This window comes from Alnus glutinosa, chromosome 9 (assembly GCF_958979055.1).
Source record: "Alnus glutinosa chromosome 9, dhAlnGlut1.1, whole genome shotgun sequence".
Classification (NCBI taxonomy): domain Eukaryota; kingdom Viridiplantae; phylum Streptophyta; class Magnoliopsida; order Fagales; family Betulaceae; genus Alnus; species Alnus glutinosa.
In genome coordinates, this window is record NC_084894.1 from 20,526,570 (window position 1) to 20,544,327 (window position 17,758).

At 37.5% G+C, this 17,758-nt stretch overlaps 1 protein-coding gene and 1 pseudogene across 2 annotated transcripts; both read right to left on the bottom strand.

The window, feature by feature from the left end:
* Window positions 1-1,902: 1,902 nt before the first annotated feature.
* Window positions 1,903-11,889, bottom strand: LOC133877134 (DNA repair protein RAD51 homolog 2). 2 transcript variants are annotated; one of them, XM_062315381.1, is made up of 13 exons: window positions 11,682-11,889; window positions 11,217-11,330; window positions 10,933-11,085; window positions 9,849-9,952; window positions 9,675-9,738; window positions 9,522-9,577; window positions 8,518-8,598; window positions 4,995-5,054; window positions 4,803-4,894; window positions 4,615-4,734; window positions 3,366-3,509; window positions 2,942-3,021; window positions 1,903-2,184 (listed from the first exon to the last, which is right to left on the bottom strand). In XM_062315381.1, the coding sequence occupies exons 1-12, from the start codon at window positions 11,763-11,765 to the stop codon at window positions 2,978-2,980; spliced, it is 1,116 nt and encodes a 371-aa protein (XP_062171365.1). In that variant the 5' UTR covers window positions 11,766-11,889; the 3' UTR covers window positions 1,903-2,184; window positions 2,942-2,977. The 2 variants fall into 2 exon arrangements, with proteins under 2 accessions (XP_062171365.1, XP_062171366.1); XM_062315382.1 differs by having other exon boundaries at window positions 10,933-11,095; window positions 11,682-11,707.
* Window positions 11,890-14,065: 2,176 nt separating this feature from the next.
* On the bottom strand, window positions 14,066-15,110 carry LOC133878301 (geranylgeranyl pyrophosphate synthase, chloroplastic-like; annotated as a pseudogene).
* Between the last annotated feature and the right edge of the window lie 2,648 nt (window positions 15,111-17,758).

Here is a 17,758-nt window from a genome sequence, read left to right on the forward strand (position 1 = left end):
TCCTTTTCTGGGTTCCTACAAACTAGAAAGAAGAATAAACAAGGTTTGAGTTTTTGTCCTCGAATGAATCTCGAAGTCGATGGAGTGCATGCTAATTAATATATATATATATATATATATTCTTATTAAAAACATCGATCTGATCTCTCGATCATGACTCAAGACTCCAATCAATATATACAACAAGCTTTGAAAATACTCTTCCTCGATCTAGCTAGCTTGATCCATGAAACTACAAAATTGCCCAACAGTACCCAATGCAATAAGTCCAAGCCTTTGAGTTGGTTGACATTAATCAAATGCATCCACTACTCTCATTGTAATGGCTTCCTAATTAATGACATGTGCACCATTGTAAGAATGATTTCTTTATATTATCCGTCAGGGTAATGCCTCTCCTGCTTTCCAATCAAGAAACAAGGATGCCTGTTAGAATATAATTTAAATGTTTAAGTGTATATTTTTTTTATCAGCATAAATTTTTGATATTAGTGGTGATTTAACATTAAATATTTTGAGTTCGAACATTGTCTCTGTCATTCCGCCCTCCCATTTTAGTTTAAATATCACGTGTCGGGCCTCATTTGTTGGGGAGATCTACCATTTTCTATTAGCTTAAATTTTTGAGATAAATGGTGATTTTATATGGCCAATGTCAATCCTTAGTTCACTCGCTCCATTCATAAAAACGCTATTATAATATAGAGAAAAAGCTATTTCTTTTAAGTTCTTGGTGTGAGCTTAAGTGATTATTACGTTAAAAGGTATTATTCAAAAGGAGAATGATATTTGATATTTCCATATAGTTTTCCAAGGGTGTGACCTAACACAATAAGAATTAATTATCTTATGAGAGACAAGGGTATAAAATAAAAAGAAACCAAAATGGGTGTGAAAGAAAAACCACCATGTTTTAGAAAAAGGTTTAAAATAAGTGATTTGTTTGGAACTCCAACTTCTCTCCATTCATTACTCCTCCTTCCCTTCCAAATTTAAACCTTTAATTTATCTCCTACCAAACTTGCTGCCACGTTCTGGTAGGGAAACCCATTCACCAAATGTTAATTATGATGCACCAAAAGTCTGTCCTGATCATCTGGAGATCATTATTCCACTACCCAAATTTTCTTTTAACCTCTTTTGTTTTTTTTTGCCTTTGTTTTCTGCTCAACTTGCCTTTGTTTTAGGATTCAAAGTTGCCACTACCTCTCTAATTTCCCTCTTTGAACTTAACGAGGACTGGCCAATCCTTATCTCACCTTTCAACGCATTTGTTTCCTTTAGTATTAGCATCATAAACAAAGCATGGATACTCCACTAGATAAAGCAATCGAAATTTGTAGAATATCTGCACTTCTATAATCACAAGTTGCTTCTGATCAATCAGCTCCTTAATTGGTCTCAGTTTATTATTCCACACGCTGGTTATGCCCTTGTTCATGGGTTGGCATTTTTTTTTTTTAAGTAGATCTGGCCCAACAGGCTTTGAGCCGTATCGGAATTGACTGCATTCCCCCATATAGATCGCTGCCTGCCTGACTACATTTGTGAGAGGTTTTCGATGGGGCCTATTACAATAGTCTGCCCAAATACAGAGCGTAGGCAATTGCAAGGAATCCCCGTCACACGAGCTGACATACCCATCTAATTAATAGCCGTTTATTGCACTAAAATACATTTTTTACCAAGCTACATGACGGAACACATTTTTGTTAGAATATATTACGAGATTTGATTTTATATTATGAGATTTGATTTATTGTAATTGAATCAAATTTGATTATAATCAATTACAATAAATCAAATCCCGTAATATATTCTAACATTTGTTACCATTTATTGCAGTGGCAACTTTGCAAACCTAAGATTTGTGTTCATTCATCTTTAAAAAAAAAAAGAAAAAAAAGAGAAAAGAACAACCATTCTATTGCCGTTTGAACAAAATTTACTAGCCACTGCAAAAATTGTTTACTAACTATACATTGTCTAAACAAATCCAATTCTCTCTCAGATTACTAGAGAAACGACATGAAACTTTCGCTCAGGCTTAGACTGACATGGGTGGCAGTTGTGGGCATCTATCTCCCTTAACTTTCGGCCCATTTCAACAGGATCATCAGTAGACTGTAGAGCAACATGTATGTATAGATATATCCAGACAATTATTCTCACTATTTTTGAAACCTGCATCATGTAAATAATAAAATTAAAAAAAGAAAAAGAAAAAAAAGGCAACGTGTCTATTGTTGTTGTTATTGTGATTGTGATTGTGATATCTCTCTAGCATGTAATGCGGCCTGTCAAGAGACTAGAGTAGGTACTTCAAATTCAACATTTTCCTACATCCTAAGCTTATCCTACTATCCTCTCAAAGTCTAACATCTCTCACATCAAGATAGGGTGCAGACTACCGGAGGAATCCAAAAGGTTGAAGTGATGTGGAATGATGTGATTGGTGTGGATAATCGTCAAGATTCAAAACATTTGTGGGGCAGTGAAGATAATTATTGACAATATAGCAACAAGATAATGAGTCTTCTCATTATTCTTTTTTATAAGGATTTATACATAGAAGGGTTGTATTATATGTGCAACAGTATTATTTAAGTTGATCTGTCTAGCCATTTGTATAATCCCCCTAATAACCTTCCCTTCACTTAGTGATCAAGGATGATAAATTTCTTATTTCCTTGCTAATCATCTAATATAGTTAAAGTACACTTTAAGGTCACAATACTTTTGTATGCATAATAACATCTGAAATAATCCATCCCACTAGCAATTTGCTTGACCAAAAAACAAAGGGTACTATGAACCTAAAATAGCCAAGGTGAAGAGTCTTCAGTTTCAGTTCATTGATCTTTTTTCTACGGTGTTAACCTAGGAAGAGGTTAAAATGAGTAGCTGTTTCAGGTATTATACTTTCCGCAACATAACATACCTAAAATTTTACCAGTGCAGCTTCTGTCCTGATTGATCACTGCAAGCTTTCCCCGACAAAATTGATAATGTCATTGTGGCCTGCAATTTTTTTTTTTTCATTGATGTGAGACTAAATCTATTAATTAAACCCGCAAATATAAAACCAATATACATCAAATTTTCAGACAAGTTTGAATGATGTAACTCTAATAAAAGTAGTATCAGCACCTTAAATAAAGGACACTAATTTCCACCAAAAGTAAACTGATTTTAGCTTGATCAATTGTTAAAAGGTTTCTCTACCGGAGATTACAGTCAATAAAAAAAAATCACTAAAAGCTACTTTAAAGTGCTCCACATTTTGAAAGGTGCACTCATAGTCTTGGGTGTCCAATTAAAATTATTCTACAGGTTCACCCAACAACAAAGTCTCAATGACAAACCTTGACAGTGAATTGTGCTTATATCTGGCCCTGTCAGCTCAAATCCATCATCACTTAGCAATGACATCCCTGATGAAGTTATGTTAAAAGGGAAAACCAGAGGTGGTGATATTGGAGATTTTGCCACCTTGATAAACCTCTGACCTGCAAGAGAAAAGAAAATTAAGAATTTTTGAAGCATGAGATAAGAGGTAAAATCCATAGTGTTCACATGTTATCACACCTATAAAGGTAATTTAGATAGCCTAGTAGTCAACAAATTGACTTTTCTTGGAGGACATTTTCGCAATCTCCCGTCTTGAAATTCCAATTGATTTCTAATTCCAAATATGAAAAGAATCATACAAATTAAAAGATATAAACATTGATCTTTTCTAGTATTTTCTACAAATCATTAAGCTTATTACAAAAGGAGAAGAGAAAAGGAGGCAAGACAATCCCTTATATGCACCAAATAAGTAACACCTTATACGCACCGAATACATCGATGTTGGAGCTACGGAAGCGTTTGCTTAACACGTTATATATTTGGATAGCGGCTCATCAGAGCTTGAGTGTTTTTACTTATGCAGATTTTTTAAATTTTATTTTCTGTTCGTTCCTATTAGGGATTCTCTTGTATACTTTGTGTGTACTAAGGTTGCGCCCCTCTGCATTTTATTAATGAATTGACATTACTTATATAAAATAAAAATAAAAATAAAATAAAATAAAATTCTAAGTCTTTTCGGTTTAGATGAAAAACATTAGTCAACGGAAGGTATTCAAAGTGTAAAATGACTTGCGCTTCTCAAAAAGGTGAAAGTTATTTTACGCCTCTCATTTAATACTCAAATGTACTCGTACTTCTCACAAAAAAAATTCCCTAGAGCTCATTTTTTCTTATAGAGACATCCATTCTAGAAATCCTTCATCACTTCGTACACACACACACACACACACAATATTATATATATATATATATATATATATATTCCTTCAAAACACGTGTTACGTCGAAACAAACATAACCTAAGTTTTGTTTGCAGTTAAGTTGAAGGGAACCAAATCCACTCTATATTAAACATGCTATCTTCAGCAGATAAGGAAGCAATACATTCCAATCAAACAAATTTAATGGCAAGTTAGGCTCATTGGATGGTCTGTTTTTAACATTTTATTGTGTCAGCATGCACATTAAAAGTAGATACAAATTTAATGGCAGGTCAAGCTCATAAGATTATTAAAAAATAGCATGTGTAGTACCAACCTGATTTAGATTCAAGCACAAGACGAATTGTCACAGCATGAGCCCAGTGAACTCCCAAAGCAGCAACAAGATGAGAGTCATATCTCATGCGATCATCTTTGGTTTCATCCCAGCTTTGCACTGCAAAAGATAATCTCTATTTGTAATACATCTGGAGGAACTTTTGTAATTTGATTATGCCATCCAACCTTGAAAAGAATACTGGCAGGCCTCATCACGGCTTTGAGATCTCACTTGATTTGTCACCACAATAGGAATTCGTGAAAATTCAGCAAGTGACCTAGATATTAAACAAAAAGAAGCATCATTCAAGAAGAAAAGACAATCACCTATAGCAAAGAAGTTCCGTAACATAGCAATTAAGACAATTTAATTCTTACTTGATAAAAGAAACATGCCAACCCAATGCATGTTGCCTGGGCGCCCCTTGCTCATATTCCCTGAACAATGGAGTGACCACTGATTATATACTAACCACAGCCAACTCAATAATGCATGATGCATGACCATTGTATATTTTGCAAATATATCTCCAGAAAACATGGAAGAGATTTGAAAAAATAGGACGGAGGGCATATAGAAGCAGGTATTGAGAAGAGATGAGTGGATAAAGAATGGTGTGTTGAGTGGGGGAAGAACCCTGGGAGAGAGAAGAGTGGGAAGTGAAGGGAAAGAAGACTCATCAAAGATGACATTCCAAGAAAGTTAAGTTCGTTTGGTGGGAAGATGGAGTCATTTATATCCACGATGAGAGGGTCTGTATCCTATGAAGATGCATTTGTCTGAGCGAAAATCCAGTATGTGCTTGTTGTAAGGCCGGAGATGGGGCCAACAAGCACAACCAAAAACTGGGAGGGAGTTGTAAATGGGTCAGAAGTTAAAAAGTCATTGAAAGGGTGAACATTGTTTAGGAGAGACGCAAAAATGTGGAGTAATTTCTAGTATTCACCACCGCCATCTGTTTGGATGGGTTTAAGTTTAATCTCACAGTCAAAAAGGCGTTCGACATAAGCCTGAAATAGGATATAGCCAAATAAATTTATTGAAAAAATATTAATTAAGGAAGAACACTATTTATTTTCAGACAACGAAAAAGAAAAGTTGATACATTTTTCCTTGTTGACATGCAGGATAGACAGTCAGCTTTTTATTGGATGGGCCAACTTGAAATTTGGACAAAATGTGACGAACTATGCAATCGGCGGGATGACCAAAATGGCATGCCAGCCCACAAGAGGAGAACCAGCGGAACAATCCATTTCTACTCGGGCCGCTGTGCAGAATTTTCACGGACAAGCGCTCCTTGACAAAAAAAGGCGGGTGAAATTCCATGAAAGCGTTATTATCATAAGTAAATTATTGAATAGATTTTTTTTTTTTTTTTTTTTTTTGGAATTTATGGAGCATGTAAAAGATGACGTAAAATACAATTAAAGGAAGAGTTTAGAGGTGCCAGTATTTTTTATGGCGAGGTTGGTACCATTGCCTACTTGAATCTGATCGGTGCCATCATACTCCTTCGAGTGGATATTCTGATTGCTTAGGTCGAAGGTAATGAGGTGGGTAGCACTTGTGTCTGGATACCAATTTAGGTCCTAAGATTGTGACGATGCAGCAGTGTAGGCAGTGAGATTAGGGCCATTAGCTTGAAGGCTTGGTCAAACCTGTGGTAGCATATCAAGGCCGAGTGCACCCATTTTGCCACAAACCTAATATCTGAGCCTTGGGTCCGAATTGGGGCTTTGCCCATTTGGATTTGAAGGGCCACGAGCAGGGGATTGTGTGGGATACCCATGCCCTTTGTGGTCAATAGCTTCGCTTGGAAGAGCTGTTGGAACCACGGTGGCCTCCTCTGTCATTATGGTGGCTTTGGCCGCGGTAGACAAGGTTGGCGGCGGAAATGGCGGAATATGATGACTAGGCGTGATGCTCAAGCCACATCTCGTGGGCGAGCAAGTGACTGAAGAGGTCATCAATGGTGAGAGGATCCACTCGGGTTGTCACAGAGGTGACAAACGAGTCATACTCTAGACCCATGTTGGCGAGGAAGTAGGAGGTGAACTCAAAGTTGTTTAGCGGTTGACCGATGACGACAAGGGTGGCGCCGATGGTTTTGAGGCGTTGGAAATACTCTATAATGGACTAACCACCTTTCTTTGTGATGGCTAACTGGCAGTGAAGGCTCATGGTATAGGCTCGGGAAGTGGAGGTGAAGATTCATTCAAGGGTGGTCCACAACTCATGGGCAGTTTTGCAACCGAGGACCTGTGGCAACATTGCTTTAGAGAGGGAGGATATCAACATGCTAAGGATGAATTGATCCTGTTGAGCCCATCAAAGGGATTCATGGTTGACAACGATGATGAGGGAGCCATCGGTGGAGGTGGTCTGGTGAGGGAGGGTGACAGAGTTGTCAACAAAGCCATAGAGGTGAAGTCCTAGGAGGTAAGGTTCAACTTGGGCACACCAAGTGAGGAAATTGTTTTTAGTGAGCTTGGCGGTGACCAGGTGGGGAAAATTTGAAATCGGTGGTGGGTTGTTGAGTTGCTGGGTAGAGGTTGGGTTGGTGATAATCGGATTTGAGGTTGCAGAGGAAGAAGAAGCCACGGGTATAGATTAGGTGTTCGAAGAAAGGCTTCAAAGAAAAAATAAAACAGAGCAGGGCAACAGGTGTGTGTTGACAATGTTTGTCGTTAATCACTGCTCTGATACCATATAGAAACAGGTATTGAGAATGATTTTATTGCACACTTTTTCATTGATGTTCATTGGGTTTTATATACAAGTGCTTGAGGTTACAATTTAGGAAGAGATACAAGATTGATGCTAAAGAAATATTTGTTTCATTTCTTTGGAATTGCTAGTCGTTGCTTGATTTGATTTTGTTTGCCTTATTTGTGTTGCTTGATTGATTGTTGCCTTGTAGAGGTTGTTTCCTTGTGAGTTTGTTTGTTCATTAGGGCAAAAGGAACAATATAGCCAACTCAAGCGGAAGGGATCAAGGCTTTGTTGAGTTGAGCAAAGTTTACCTATGAGCTAATAAACATTAGACAAGTGTCAAGAAAAAGGAAGAGTGGAGCACATGCATGAACATTTTCATTTCTGTGCAATGGGGAATATGCTGGGAGTTTTGACAATGGCATTCACAAACCCCAAGGAAATTAAAATGTGATATCCTTGATACATTGCAGGGGAACACATTACAACTAGCATATGACCTTTTCAGAACAAAAGCATGGATATATGAGTGATATGAGAAAAGAAGTTTCTTCTGTTAAAAATTAACATGGAGACAGAGTTCTTTCAATTATCTAAAGACATAAAAGTTTCATCATGAAATGGCCTAAATGTAGATAGCCGTTTTTGGTTTGTGGATGTATGAGTTGATAACTCCAGAACCTTCACTGTTAATTATAAAAGAAGAAGAATAGGACACAATTTTCATTAAAACATGAGAATACGACCGTCTCTCTCACTTATAGCTTCCTCATATGCAATCCATTGAGAAAATTTTACTACTCTATTTTTATATTAAAGGAATACACAAGCTACCACTTGCTAAAGTTTTTTTTTTGATAAGTACCACTTGCTAAAGTTTTAACATGAACAATATTAGTTCCATAACTTTCCTTCTTTGTGAACATGAGAGAGAGAGAGAGAGAGAGAGAGAGAGAGAGAGAGAGAGAGAGAGAGAGAGAGAGAGAGAGAAGCAGATGATCATACTGAAAGCTGATAAAATGTTAATCAGGATTCAGTCTTCATATGAGAAGAATTCTGAAAATAACAGGGTACTGGCAAAATAATTCTTATCCTAAAACAAAGAAAGAAATGCTGATTAGAATAGTAATGCTGAAGAGTAACACATAGCTAAACCAGGTGGTTGATTACTAAAGAAGTTCTTACCCTGAAACAAGAGCAGCCATGCTATCAATTACTAGCAACTTCACTTGATGTTGGAGGAGTGAAACCTTGATTTGTTGCAGACTGGTAACAATATGAATAACATATGATCCATCGACCAATTTCAGCAGTCTTTTGATTAGTTAGTAAACAAATGCAAGTTGCTAGGATAAAGGACTATAGGGTAACCAGGGAATTTAGGACAACAAACGTATATAGAAAGTAAACAATGCAATATTTGATAAACAGTAGCACACCTTCCATTTTGCATCATCTAATTGCTAGGTTGTACATTCAAACCATCTAAGTTAATAGATATTGGGGGAAAAAAAGATTCCAATAATGCGCAAAACTGAAGAAGAGTAAGAAGAAAACCCTCAACTGGCTGGATACTACCTCAGAGGCCCCCCAGTGAACCTGAGAGATTTCTAGCAAGTCCATCCCGTGCATCAAAAGCAAATATAGACTTCTAAAAAAAAAAAAGCACTGCTCAGAGGCAGTTTTGTTCCAAAATAAACTCACCACTGATGGCAGTCCCTCAGGAAGTTCAGTTACAACTATCAACATATGCATGTTTTCTGGGGTTTTGGTGCAGTATGTATCAGGTCAGGACTTAAAGATATAAAATATCACAATGTATAGTTGCAGTATGTATTAGTTTAATTAAAAGACATGCAGTAGAGTAGCAATACTGCTGGCTTGTTGGGCCATTTCAATTAGGCTTCAGTTGTATTTAAGAGAAAAAAAGATACTCAGGTCACCCAAGCATAATCCCAACTAGTTTGAGAAAGTTGCAGAATACTGATTAATTATTCCACTCTTTCTTAAACCCAACTTTCATTTCAAAGGAATTAAATCATATGAACATTCCAAACTGGAGAGGTCCTGGTATTCATCATGCATGCCTTGCAATCCATATGAATTTCTCATCTAATCACCAATCAATCCTCCCTGAAGTTTCAGTCATAATCTGTCTTTTCTAAGGCCTTGGAAAAATGAAGTCTTACCTCTCTGTGAACTCAGACAATGATGTCGGATGCAAAACAAGGATTCTACCACCCATCTGAATATAGATGGAAAAATAATCTCCAGTTAACCGAAGTGATGCGAGGAAGTGAAAATTTAAAAAAGGGAAAAAATTTAGTGAAAATCCAGCATACCTCCTGTGCCATGCCTTTCATGAGAAATATTTCCGGGAAACTTTTCATTCCAATTTCTATCATCCTGAAAGAAGCAAATTTCGTGACTTGAAATTATTGCTCTTCTTATTGAAAAATTGTAAGGAAGACACATACACATCAAATGAGTGATATCATAAAGATGTGCTTAAGTACCTTCTTGAACTAAATTTGGATTCTACATCAATATATATTACACGACCATCTAAGCCTCCATAACTCACAGGTAGCGAAGCCAATAAAGAGAGCTTTAAGCAAAACTGCAATTTGATCAAGAAAACTACAGCTCAAAAATCAACTAACCAAGCTAGATAGTTCCCACAAAATATTATAGAGTTACCTATGTCATGCTTAGACTGCAAGCTCAAATTGTGTCCCTTAAATGAAACATCCCACTTATCAATGAGTAAATAAGAATGGCTTTACCCCAAGATGCATTTCTTCACAAAATAGCTAACAAAAGTGTTGTTTTGTGTCTCATATATCTCTCAGTTGACGAAGCAAAGCTGATAATTTATTTTCAAGGTAAGCACGTGCTAAAAGAGGGAAAGGAAATGGAATCCTAATAAAGGCTCCGCAATTTATCATCATAGTTATTATTATTATCTTCATTTGCTGCAGCTTGTTCCCAAAATGATGTGTGCATGGAAATGTTTTACCTTCAGATAGCCTTAAATCCCAACTACTGAGGGGGCGATGCAGGTTCTCTTCCATCAATTAACTTTAGGACAGAATTCTCAATGAAATAAAGGTCATTATATACTATATCATCACCATGATCCAAATTCCTTGTAGACTTTTTACTTTCCTTACAGCAACTTCAAGAGGAACCAATACTCTTTACTGTCTTTGAAAGGTGTTTTTTAAAATGATCATTTTCATTTTCATGTAGCTAAGTGAAAAAGGATGTTCTTTTATGCCTAATTACATAGACACATAGAGGAAGAAGAAATTGGATACTGTTATAAGTCAAAGATGCCTCTATGTATTAAGATCTGAGTATCACAAGAACCAGACACCCAGGACCTACATGTGTACCACAGACCTTCGTGAAGAGGTAATGATGTGTGGCTTTCTCCTAATAGTCATTTGATAAAGATTTCCCTTGCTACGATATATCATGTAAGACTCAAATTCCAACTACAGAGTATGTATGGATTCAAAAATATGCATACATCATGATAAGATCCCCAAGTACACCCAAATTGAGAGTAAATAAGGTACTTATGAAGAATAATACTTGTGTTTTGCCGATTCCTGCTGGACCAACCAACTCTGTCAAAACACCAAATGGTATTCCACCACATAAGGCTTCGTCTAATCCTTTCAGACGTGTGGGAAGATGGCCAGCCAAGTGCTCATTTTGAACCCGCTGCTCCATCAGAGATAATGCCTAGAAACAACTAAATCCAGCACCTCTGAGAAACTCAAAATCAAAACAGACAATAAAAAAAAATCTAGTGCACAGTTGATCCAACTGAACTGCCACTATAATAAATCGAAAATCCAAAGTTTTATGCTTACTGTTTGATATGGTGGACACACGATTTCACTGATGTGCGCTACTGCAGATGCTACTTCTGCCAACCCCACATCTAAGAACTCCATCAACTCAAATTCAGTTAAAGATAACGCATCCTGAAGCAAACAGCGTAAATGTAATTCCTCCACTTACCTTGTTAGCAATCATTGTCTTCAAATTCATTGCAAAGTAAAAACTACAGCTGAATTCAGATTCCAATAATGCCAATTTGTTTTTATTCCTTTTGTTTTTCCTACCAATTTGGCTGAAAAATTAGAACTGTAATCATCTTTACTACAGATTCATCAATTAGGACCATGGACAAGTTGAACTTTGCACCAGAAATTTAAAAGAAAAAAAAAATTAAATTAGAAATATAAATTATTTCCTTAACAAAACATTAAGTAGTTCCAAACTGTGTCAGCTAAGCTAGGAGGAAATGAGGAGGTTGAGATTCGGTAGTTTACCTTGGCGGTGATGATGTTACGAGCTGCGAATATGTTGGCGATCCACCTGGGCAGGTCCATCTCGCTGATTACCATGTTCGCCATTTCTCTCACTCTCACTCTCCTTCCCCTGCTTTCCCGCCAAATGTGAAAACCTAACCCATTCTTTTTCACTGAAAATTTGAGCAGTGTGCCAGTGACGAAGAAAATCTGTTTGTGGGAGAGAAAACGGTGACAGACTAAAATGTAAGCAGGCCCGTTCTTAGCTCTCTTTAAACCCAAATTTCACAGGGCCTTAGGGCTGCAATGATATCCTTGCCTTGGCCCAAAATATATTTTGAATCGAAATTTTGTAAGTCTTTTGTTTTTGTAAACATTGTTGTTCGAATCTCCTTACTCACCAAGTGCTTATAACATTTTTATTGGGCTAGCCTTTTAGTCAGGATAGAGTTTGTCCGGTCTTTAAAAGTGACATGTATTTTTTAGCACTTGAGCAATACGAATTTTTAATGACACGTGTTTTTCACATACTTTTTTAATATCTTAAAATACAAATGTTGTGCTAAAGGTTGGTTTGTAGGTAGTAAAAAGGGGCAAAAAAGTAGTTTTATCGGATATGGACACAATTGCGGATGTGGATGCAGTTATTTGCAATATCTAATGTACTACACACTTGCAATATCGCATCCGCGAAGTTATTGCAGTTATTAAGTGTGGTTATTATCTATTATTTGAAAACAGGTAATGAGCCTGTTTTTGAAATGCTTTTAAAAATATTTTTGACTGATTTTTAGTTTTTTAGGTTTGTTTTAAAAATATAATGCAACACTAAAAATATGTAGAACCAAAAAAAAAAAAAAGGTATGATGGATACAACTTCAAAATATCCATAGTAATCAATGCTCACAAGAAATACCAGTAAGGGCTTTTTTTTTTTTTTTTTTTTTTTTTTTTTTTTTTTCTTTTTTAATCCATAATTTAATAAACATAACAATTAAACGAGCAAACATTAAAAAAAAAAAAAAAAAATTACAAATCCACCATAAAAGAAATAATATTACAAATTTATAACATAAAAAAAATAAATTGTCTAAATGTATCACATTCATAAGAGGGTGTTGATAGCGTTGTGTTGTGTTTAATATATATATATAGGGTACGCAGATACGATTATTAACTGCATCCGCTATCCGCATCCGTATACGTGGATAACTGTTTTTGCTAACCACATCTGCATGTGCGGATAGGGGATAACAAATAGGTGCAGATAGCGGATATGAGCAGTTAATATCTGCCCGCATGTACACCCCTACTATCAAACTAGTCATTTTAGTTATAAAAAAAAATGGCCAGTTGTTATAGTGCTTAGCAAATTTGAGAACTATAGCTCAACAAATGCATAAAAAAAAAAAGAAGAGAGGGTTAAAAAGGGAATTGCACCTTGTGGTTTAACTTTTTTATTTTTTACCCTCTGTGGTTCATTTTGTATCGCATATGATATCTTGTCTTTGGGAAAAAATGGAGATGGTAACTCTATTCAAATTTCTGTCAAAAAACTAACGGTAGTCCACGTATCTACTTTCAGGTATTGACACATCTCCTATACATTAAAAAAATTAAAAAAAATTGGTTATGCATCCGTCTGGTTTTTTTTTCTTCTGATTTGTAGGTATTCTCTGACCATATCAACAATTTTGGCCTCTCAGTTATGCATCCGTCTATCTACCTCTGTGTTGTGCCATTCATCTCCTCCATGGCTGCTGCTGTTGTTTGCTGGTTGTGTTTTTATTTTGAATAAGAGTTTTATTCTCCATATATCTACCCTCATGGACGATCTATGAGATGAAGGTTAGTCAGGTGTGAGGGGTTATCCCTCACGACCTGTATACTTCGGTGCGAGGGGTTATCTCTCACGGCCTAGATAATTCGGTGTGATGGGTTATCTCTCACAGCCGGTTTAAATAAAGTTTTCTAGGATATTTGGCTACCATTGTCTTAAATCTAGTCTGTTCGGAGCAGATCTACTCTTTAACTATTTTTGTATATGGGTTAGCCGAATATAAAAGTCATAGATAATACTTTATTATAAGAATTTTGTTTATATCTATGACTTTGTAACCTCATAGCATGTGGCTATGAGTTTGCAGAGCTTTATACTTTATAATGTAAGAGCTTTATGCTCATAATTTTTATTAATGAAATACTAGATCTTTCACTAAAAAAAAAAAAAATCAATTTTATATCCCTTTACGGACATTAGAAGGAACTCTAGCATTTCTAAAAAATAAATAATTAAGATCTACACATAATTTTATTTTATTTTTTTTAGATATGATCTAAACAGAATTAAGAAAATAGAGTAAGAGGATCTTGATCCATCTATACCATATATTTTATCACCTATAAAAGTAGAGCCACGTGTATAGTTTCTTATTTCGAGCATATCGGAAACGACGTCGTAAAAAGGCTGTTACAGTGAGACGAGACTAGTTGGACCTATGAGCAGCGTAATTAGCCAAGGCATGCAGCCAACGGCGCGGCCTTCTCAAGATCAAACTCGGAGAGCTGATCCTGCGCATCCTCCTTCAATTTCTCTGCAAACTCCCTCGACTTCTCGATGCCCATCAACTTCGGATACGTCACCTTGTCAGCCACCAAGTCCTTCCCTGCCGTTTTTCCCAGTTCCTGCGACGACTTTGTCACGTCGAGAATGTCATCCACTACCTGATAAAGCAACCCAGTGTACCTGGCGAATGCCCTCAGTTTCTCAATCTCCTCATCGGATCCTCCTCCTAGTACAGCTCCAAGAACCGTTGTCCCTTCCAGGCTTCCACCATGGCCGCTGTCTTGCGCAGATGGATGAGTTCGAGGTGCTCCAAGCTCACGCCAGAGATCCCCTTTGAGCTTATATCAAACACTTGGCCCCCAACAACCCCTTCGGCTCCAATGAGTCTCACAAGCTCCCCAATCCCACGGACGATCCTCGCTGGCGGCACGCCCACGGTGAACGCCGCTATGTGCTCGAACGCCATTGCCAGGAGCGCGTCGCCGGCGAGCACCTTCAAGGCTTCGCCGAAGGCCTTTGTGGCTTTTGGGCTTTCCGCGGCGGAAATCATCGTTGTCCATGCAAGGAAGTTCGTCGTGGATCAGAGACATGGTGTGGATCATCTCCACAGCGCAAGCGGCGAGCATGGCCATGCGTTCGGTGCCACCGACGAGCTCGCAGGTGGCGATGCAGAGGATGGGGCAGACTCGCTTGCCACTGGCAAGGAGGGAGTAGCGCATGGGCTCGTAAAGCTTATGGGGCTCTTTCAGCGAAATGGCGGCGTCGAGGGCTTGGTTGATGGCATTGACTTTTTGGGCTATGTAATCTTTGAAACTGAAGGTTGGGTTTGAACTTTCCATGGTCATGTCAACACCGCTGAGTCAGAGAGAGATGAAAAGTGGTGGGGGAGATGGCTCGGTGTCGTTCTGAGAGTGCCAAGGAAATAGGTATCCATATGAAAATTTTGGAAATTTGATCTGGATCCAACAGGTTTTGCCCGTCTAACCAATCTCACAAAGCTTATGTTTCTCAATTTTATTTTTAAAAAAGAATGTAACACTAAACTTTGACCAACATTTCAAGATGGAAGATGACAAGATTGGTACATTTCACTAATTTAACCATCTTTGAGAGAGAGCACCTTCGTGGTGTTTGGTTGCTTGAGAGGGGGGGGGGGGGGGGGGGAGGAGGCTTCTTGGTGTTTGGTCTCCACCTAGCTTTGAAAGGGCTAGGTTGGTTGTTTTTGTTCCCTTCCTGGATTCTTCTAGGGAGTTTAGCTTTCACTCCCAGCCTTTAAGACTGTGGAGGTTTTGCTCCTCACGGTTTGATCCGGTGGAGGTTGTGGTTCTCTTAGCTTCAAGCTATGGAGCTTTTGTGTGTGTGTGTGCATTTTTTTTTTTTTTTTTTTTTTTTTTTTTTTGTGTTTCAGCAGAAGGAGTTTCAGGCTATTGGTTTTGTGGGTTTTGGCCGCTCGTGGTGTGTCTCCGGCAAGGCGTTTCTGGCTATGCTTTAACAATGTGGTTTTTATATGGTGCTAGATCTATGCGTTTTGGCACGGATTTATGTGACACGCGCCTCCCTGTGGTGGTCACGGGCCTCCTTCAGTCCGATAGTCACAAGCCGTGGCCGTGCGTTTTCTCCCCTGTTTGGTGCGTGGCCAGCATGTGCTGGGGAGCTTCCTCCCTAGTCCTGCGTGTGAGGGGCATGTACCACTTTTTCGGTCTCAGGTGGTGATGATTTGGACTGTTGAAGGTTGTTTGCTACAAAGAGGGATTCGGAAGTAGGCGCTTGCACAACACGCGCCGACTCCGGTGACGGCTTTCCCGGAGCTGGTGGTTGTGGATTTTTCTGCTTTGTATATTCCTCTGTGTCTACTGTGAATCACAGTGTGTCTACTTGTAATGCACAAATGTTTCATGGACTTATTTGGTGTCTGTGGTAGATACTAGCCATCTTATCTTGTTTAATATGGGCTTAACTGTAAAGAGTAGCTTTTATTGGTTTCCTTGTAATATTTGTGTATTGTATTTAGGCAACTGCTTCAAGTCAGACTTGTTTTTTGACTTAAGGTTTAGGGAGGTCTTGTACCTCTATCCTTGTATTCGCATTTGGGCGCTTTCATCAATATATGGTAGCACATGTTATTTTGTTCAAAAATAATAATAATCTTTCTTGATAAAAAAAAAAAAAAAAAAAAAAAAAAAAAAAAAAAAAAACTGCTTTCCTTTTTTCTTTCTTCTTCTTCTTTTTTTTTTTCTTTTTTTTTTTTTTTTTTTTGTCAATGAATTTAAATCATAATCAGGGATAAAATATAATAGAAAGATGCCTATTATTTCTAATTAAAGGAAATCTCCTATTCTTTTAAATTACAAAGAATACTAGGCTAAAATGTATCTTATTCTCACCAAGTTTGTTTTAAATAAAACCCAATAAGGAGTTATTTGTTATAGAGGCCTACTATAACAACACCTCAATCTCCAAAGATCAATTTTGCAGTTTTGCCTTTTTTTTTTTTTTTTTTTTTTTTTGGGTTAAGTACTTTTTTGCCCCCTATGGTTTTACTTTTTTTATTTTTTGCCCTTTATGCTTTCTTTTTTATCACAGGTGGTAACTGGGTTATGGGAAAAGACAGAAATGGTATCTTCGTCAAATTTTCTGTCCAAAACAAAAAAAAGGCCACGTCAACCCACACATGTCGGTTTAATATAGCGACACCTATCCTCATGCCACCTAGACTTCAAACCACTGCCACGTCACATTATTAAATTTAAGAGGAAAATTAAAAATTTCATGATTTTAAAAATACTGGTGATTTGATTTTCACAACTGCTCGATTCTTCCCCAAGCCCTAATTTCTCAGAGTTCGTCGACCTCACCCAAATCTCTTCTGTCACTTTCAAATTTCGTCCCTTTCGATCTCCACCCAAAGTTTTTCTTCAATATTTTGGCTGGAACAGTCCCTGTTGGAAGCCGGTTAGAAGCAGAACCCGAAATCTCCTCGGCCAACCTTCGCCACAGGGTAGCAACAAATAACATAGGTATTTCTATGGCGCCCGAAATAGTTTTTTTTTTTTTTTTTTTTTGTCGTATTGAACATTTTAAGAACCAAAAAACTTGGTTGTAGTTTCTTTGTGCTGTGCGAAAGAACTTGACCGAAGACGCTTTATATACTGCTTTTGTCTAAGGGTTGGTTGGTTGCTGGGCATAGTATTTTATTATATGAGTTTGGTTTTGTGGTCAAAGCATAAATTCTCGAACTTTATGTAGAGTCTCCAATGCACGTGTTTTGTGTGTTTTTGTCGGTTGTAGCTTTTGTCAATTTCTGTCTTGTTATTGTCGGTTGGTTGTTGGAAATTTGGAAACGATGTATAAAGAATTGGATGTGGGCTTTAGCCAGTAATTAGTATTTTTTTTTAGGAGTCCAAAATGGTGGTGCTCATTCCAGTTGAATTTGTATGTCATTTGGTCTCCACGCTTGTAGGTTTTGTAGGTTTGCACTTAGTTGTAGTCCATTCAAGTTACAATGCTTCATTCGAGGGGTGGTGATATTGTC

Bases quoted from the DNA above. Each gene is read 5' to 3' on its own strand.
- LOC133877134 (XM_062315381.1), bottom strand. From the start codon at position 11,765: ATGGCGAACATGGTAATCAGCGAGATGGACCTGCCCAGGTGGATCGCC. The intron at 11,086-11,216 runs GTAAGCATAAAA...AGTTGTTTCTAG, and splicing joins TGTGTCCACCATATCAAACA to GCATTATCTCTGATGGAGCA. The intron at 8,599-9,521 runs GTAAGACTTCAT...TATTGTTACCAG, and splicing joins TTGTCTGAGTTCACAGAGAG to TCTGCAACAAATCAAGGTTT.